Source organism: Callithrix jacchus, chromosome 19, assembly GCF_049354715.1.
Source record: "Callithrix jacchus isolate 240 chromosome 19, calJac240_pri, whole genome shotgun sequence".
NCBI lineage: Eukaryota > Metazoa > Chordata > Mammalia > Primates > Cebidae > Callithrix > Callithrix jacchus.
The window spans coordinates 30,011,067-30,017,066 of record NC_133520.1 but is presented as its reverse complement, the minus strand read 5'-3'; the positions used below and the strand labels follow the sequence as shown (position 1 = coordinate 30,017,066).

Here is a 6,000-nt window from a genome sequence, read left to right as displayed (position 1 = left end):
TACTGCGCCCGAGAGCCACCAGTAGCGGAAGGTGAAGGTCGGGCGCAGCAGAGAGGGCCAGGCCCACCTCTGCGGGCCCCGCCCCCAACAGGCCCCGCCCCTGACAGCTACTGCTAGGCCCCTCCCCCGACAGACCCTCACTGCCAGGCCCCGCCTCCTTCCCCCCCGACTCCGCCGCAAAGTCCCGCCTCCTGTTATGCTCCGCCTCTAGCCTGCCCCGCCCTCCGACCCACCCCGCGGCGCATTGTGGGATCGGTCGGCTGGCCGAGTGGTGGAGGACAAGACGCTCCGTCATGGGGATCCAGTGGGTAAGACCCTCGTTCCGTATCCTCCACTGGGAGACCCCTCCCCATCTGGTTCTGACCACTCAGCTCCAGACCAGGGGCTGTCGCTGCCGACCCCGCCCTATAGGGCTCTGGGCCCACCCTGGATGCTGGGGTGCCGGTCCCTTACACCCGGGCTCAGGACCCTGCCAAGTTACCCCTCTGCCCTTGGCATGCCTCCACGCTGGAGCTCGGGATCGCCACCCCTGGGACGGTCACCACCTGCGCCCGGGGCTCTTCCCCAGCCTGGCGGTCACGCTGCCTTCTCTACCCACAGAGCCCCGTCCTGCTGGCCTCCCTGGGGGTGGGGCTGGTCACTCTGCTCGGCCTGGCTGTGGGCTCCTACTTGGTTCGGAGGTCCCGCCGGCCTCAGGTCACTCTCCTGGACCCCAATGAAAAGTACCTGCTGCGACTGCTGGACAAGACAGTAAGTTGTGGAAGAAAGGGGCAGGGTAGAGGAAGGGACCACAGTGCTCCTGGCATGGAGGGGACAGTACCCACCGTGGTTGGGATACCCAAGGGATGTGGCAGTGCCAGGCGTGCTTGGTGAAACACTTGTGTCCTCCACCCTCCAGACTGTGAGCCACAACACCAAGAGGTTCCGCTTTGCCCTGCCCACCGCCCACCACACTCTGGGGCTGCCTGTGGGTAAGGAAAGTGTGGAATGGACTCCTTTCCCTGGTATCCTCAGAAGGTGACTCCCCTCCTGGGGTCTCATGAAACAAGCTGCTTCAACCTGTTTGCTCCCCACACCACTCCCCTTCCCCCACTTGGTTCTGCATCCTCCAAGCTGTGAGGTGCCACTGGACCCCTCTAGGGTGTGGCTTCTGTGACGTCCAACCAGCTTTAACACTCAACATTCTTGCCTCTTCCCTGCAAGATTTGCTTATTACTCCCTCTGAGCAAGCACTACTAACTTCTTCCCATTGCCCAGACCCTCTGACTCAACTGTCAAGGTCCTGGCAGTAACTGTTAAGTGTTTTCCTCAACTGGGGGTTTATGAGGAATCCAACTGAGGGTTCAACGGGGTGAATCTTCCCTGCCTGGTAGCTCCTTGGCACCACAGCAGGAAGCAAGACATCTTGTTCTCTCAAATCTCTCGAGTATTTTGAGGGATGCAGCACATCACAGGCAGCCCTTATGTAGCTCTCTGCACATCCCCAGGCAAACATATCTACCTCTCCGCCCGAATTGATGGCAGCCTGGTCATCAGGCCATACACTCCTGTCACCAGTGATGAGGATCAAGGCTACGTGGATCTTGTCATCAAGGTAAGGGACTAGGAAGGGACACCAGGGCTGCTTACCCATTCGTTCTGGGATTTGTAGAAATGTCTAAGATTTGCCTAACAGCAGGAAATGGCATGTACTTTGTGGATATGAAGAAAGTATGTAGATTTTCTTTCTACATGGAAAAAATAGCACATAGCTGATCCCTGCCCCAGCCTCAGGGAGGTTTAGTCAATATGCATTTAGTCATCCTGAAAGTCCCTGCAGATCCAACCCTATGCTTTCTGCTTTTTGCCAGCCAGGTTGGTTTGCTTTCCTCCACCTTAAAACTTCAAAGTGACATTCCAAATAAGGTATTTTTCTCTCTGTCTTATAAGGTCTACCTGAAGGGTGTGCACCCCAAATTTCCTGAGGGAGGGAAGATGTCTCAGTACGTGGACAGCCTGAAGATTGGGGATGTAGTGGAGTTTCGGGGGCCAAGCGGATTGCTCACTTACACTGGAAAAGGTAGTGACCTGTCTTCTCCTTGAGCCTGTCTCCCACTTTATCAGTTCCCACAGTCCTAATGGCACAGTATGGCTGTGTGTACACATGAGTGTGCACATGTGTAAGGGCCAGGGCCGCCCTTCCTTCTAAACATACCACTGATATAATAGAAAGGCATGATTCTCACCCTCATTTGCCACAGGGAGCAGTTCCTCACCCACTTGAATTCCCTAGCCATGGTAGCTGTGGAGATTACTAAAGCAAACATGTGTCCCTCTTCCCTCCTTCAAAAATTTGAGCCCCAGCCCACCCCCACCAGGGTGAGCTGTGGAGAGAGCCAGAGATAGCTTTTGGCCCTTCCCATGGGAACAACTGGGTGCATTAGCAAGTCCCTGGAGCTGCTGTGTACCACTTGGGAAAATAGATTCACATCTGGCTCCATGCCTGTCTCCTTCACCAGGGAGTGACACTTTGCCAGAGGCAGCTGATATGCCTTGAGGCTCTGAACTGACTCACAGATAGCCCTGGCTCCATTGTCCCTCAAGTGTATTATTGTCAGGGCTGGCTCAACTCAAACTTCCACCCAAGTTCCAGGATCAGATTTCATAGCAGCTGCTCAACTGGACTCGGGCAGATTTTCAATTCTGCATTTGTTTTCTAAATTTGCTGTATTGACTTTATTCTTCCATTGCTCTCTTCACCTGATTTCTCAGGGCATTTTAACATTCAGCCCAACAAGAAATCTCCACCAGAACCCCGAGTGGCGAAGAAACTGGGAATGATTGCTGGCGGGACAGGTACATTACATGGAGGGTCTTTCTCTCCCACCATTGTTGATTGTTTTCCTAAGTGACCCTCTGGAGACTGGTAATCATAGCCAAGTTTTTCATCAGGGATTTCCGGCAATGCTTAGAGCTCCCTAGTATCTGAAAAACAAACTCATAAGCAGGTAGAAACCAAAAAAATTTTAACTGATGGAATTAGAGAAATAAATCAAGTGAGCTTTCCTCATATTGAAAGGATCTAATACATTTTAGGTGACAGAAGAGGGAAGCAGCTAGGAATGACTAGCTAGGAAGAAAGAAACATTGCACACTACAATGTATTAGATACTATGTAGTCTAATAGTAGACACTGTGTATAGTCTTATACACTGCTCTATATTAGACACATGTGGGGCCGGGCACGGTGGCTCAAGCCTGTAATCCCAGCACTTTGGGAGGCTGAGGCGGGTGGATCACGAGGTCAAGAGATCGAGACCATCCCGGTCAACATGGTGAAACCCTGTCTCTACTAAAAATACAACAAATTAGCTGGGCATGGTGGCACGTGCCTGTAATCCCGGCTACTCAGGAGGCTGAGGCAGGAGAATTGCCTGAACCCAGGAGTCGGAGGTTGCGGTGAGCCGAGATCATGCCATTGCACTCCAGCCTGGGTAACAAGAGTGAAACTCCGTCTCCAAAAAAAAAAAAAAAAAAATTAGACATGTGTATATATCTACGAAGTAGGAATTACCCTTTTCCTTTTACAGAGAGACAATGGAGGTCCAGAGAGGCTAAATGATTTCCACAGGGTTATTTAACTGGTAATGGCCTGGAGCAAGATTAGTATCTGGCTCTGCCTGATTCCTAAGTACATGCACTTAACCTCTCCCAGTACAATGTTCTACAACCCTCATCACTGAATCCAGAAGTACTTGGAGTTATCTATGACATGGGAGTCCTAGCTTTCAAGGGACCTTCAGAAGAGACTTAGATTGGTTCCTAAGAAATATTTCTACAATATGAACTTACATGAATTTGGAGGGTGTCTGGAAATGTAGATATTGGAGAATATGCAGGAGTTTAGAGGACAGGAATGCTAAAGGAAAATGGAGTAGAGTGATGAATGAGCAGAATTAAGATGAAAAGCCTAGTCAGCCAAGAAGCCAGAACAGGGCAGAGAGTGTAGCCAGTACATTTCACTGTGGGTATCTTCATGCAGGAATCACCCCAATGCTACAGCTGATCCGGGCCATCCTGAAAGTCCCCGAAGATCCAACTCAGTGCTTTCTGCTTTTTGCCAACCAGGTTGGTTTGCTTTCTTCCACCCTATGACTTCAAAGTTGCTGTGTGGATAGGGCTGAGAGACATGGTAAGAATGGGCAGAACTGGCCCAGTGCCCTGTTTTAGTCTCTGCCCAAGGTCCTGTCTCCAAGGTACAGGGCCCTCTTTCAATAAAGAGGAGAAAGGACAGAGCACTGAATCCAATTCCTTTCCTGGCAAGCAAGGAAAGAAAACTTTTAAAGTATCTACTCTGGAGCAGAGAAACTTGTATCTTCTTGGTTAAATATTCATCTCTATTCCTTCATGATGTGTAAATAAAGGCTGTTCCCCTCTTCTCCTCATCCTAACTCCCTAAAAGCACTGCAAGTCTTGCTTATTTCCTAGAATTTTTATATTCCCTTAACCTTCTTTTTCTTAGTTGGAAAGTTGTAACAGCAAAATACTTTTTTTTGGTTATCTTTTTTTTTTTTTTTAACATTAAAACAACAGCAAAATATTTTTTATGTGGGCCTGAGAAGGCTCCTAAAGACTTTCCTTCCCCTTTGCCTTTCAGACGGAAAAGGATATCATCTTGCGGGAGGACTTGGAGGAACTGCAGGCCCGCTATCCCAATCGCTTTAAGCTCTGGTTCACTCTGGATCATCCCCCAAAAGGTATCCTTCCCATTTCTGGACATCCCACTATCCCTTCATCATCGACACCAAGGGCTTGCCCTTCTGTGAGTTCTGGCTTCAGTGGCTTGTCTCACACTGCCAACTCGGAAGTCTGAGTGCACAGCCACAGTGATCTCCTGGTCCCTTTCCTTTGGGTTCCTGTTTGCCAGGTGGGTGACAGGGATGGCTATGCTGCTATGGCTCAGCCTAAGGCAGGCTGAGTGTACCCATTCCCAGCTGCTGCTACAACTTGACACTTTCCAGGAGCCTTTCAGGTCCCTTCCCAGTGGTCCATTCTCATGGCACCACACCCTTTGCCGCTTGTATCTAGAGTGTAAGTACTTTCTTCTCCCCATACTTCAGACTGGGCGTACAGCAAGGGCTTTGTGACTGCCGACATGATCCGGGAACACCTGCCTGCTCCAGGGGATGACGTGCTGGTGCTGCTTTGTGGGCCACCCCCAATGGTGCAGCTGGCCTGCCATCCCAACTTGGACAAACTGGGCTACTCGCAAAAGATGCGATTCACCTACTGAGCATCCTCCAGCTTCCCTGGTCCTGTTCTCTGCAGTTGTCTCCCATTCATACTCAAGCACCATAAGCCCTAGATTCCTTTGCTGAGAGTTTTAGCCTTTTTGAGCTCCATCTAGAGCTGAAATCTGGATAGTACCTGCAGGAACAACATTCCTGTAGCCATGAAGAGGGCCAAGGCTGAATCACTCCTTGGAAGGCCCCTAAATCTCCCCGTGGCAACAGGTCCAGGAGACGTCCATGGAACAGTTTCTTCCATCGAGTAGGAAAAAAGGGAGCATGTACCCTTCGTCCAAGATTGGCTAGTTCCTTGATAGCATCTCACCTTCTTTATGTCTGTGATGAAAAGAACAGTCTCTGCAATGAGTTTTACTTAATATTCACTGTTTTACCTATGCCCAAATCCATACATGTGAGTGTAAGTGGAGCATACTTCCAGAGGTGGCCTTATGGAGATGGCAGGAAAGGAGGAAATGGTTTCTCAGACTCTATGGAGTCTGAAATACATATTTCTGTGTGTGTCTCTCTTGGCCCCTGCCCAGGCTAGAGGGAAACAGCTACTGATAATCGAAAACTGCTGTTTGTGGCAGGAACCCCTGGCTGTGCAAATAAATGGGGCTAAGGCCCTTGTGTGATATTGAAATGGTTGTCATGTCTGGGGTCCTTGTTTCCAAATGCCCAAAGACCTAGGGAGGAAGGGTTTGCCAGCAGGGAACTCTCCCAGGTGTTCCAA

At 50.2% G+C, this 6,000-nt stretch overlaps 1 protein-coding gene across 1 annotated transcript; it reads left to right on the top strand.

Moving 5' to 3' along the window:
- The first annotated feature begins 241 nt into the window (after nt 1-241).
- Nucleotides 242-5,910, top strand: CYB5R1 (cytochrome b5 reductase 1). The gene is made up of 9 exons (XM_002760658.6): nt 242-308; nt 601-750; nt 899-971; nt 1,488-1,594; nt 1,930-2,059; nt 2,752-2,835; nt 4,022-4,107; nt 4,637-4,736; nt 5,100-5,910. The coding sequence occupies exons 1-9, from the start codon at nt 294-296 to the stop codon at nt 5,270-5,272; spliced, it is 918 nt and encodes a 305-aa protein (XP_002760704.1). The 5' UTR covers nt 242-293; the 3' UTR covers nt 5,273-5,910.
- The last annotated feature ends 90 nt before the right edge of the window (nt 5,911-6,000 follow it).

What these genes read in the sequence shown, in the direction of transcription:
- CYB5R1 (XM_002760658.6), top strand. An exon ending in TGCGACTGCTGGACAAGACA is followed by an intron (nt 751 to 898) that starts GTAAGTTGTGGA and finishes TCCACCCTCCAG; the next exon opens with ACTGTGAGCCACAACACCAA. An exon ending in CACTCTGGGGCTGCCTGTGG is followed by an intron (nt 972 to 1,487) that starts GTAAGGAAAGTG and finishes GCACATCCCCAG; the next exon opens with GCAAACATATCTACCTCTCC.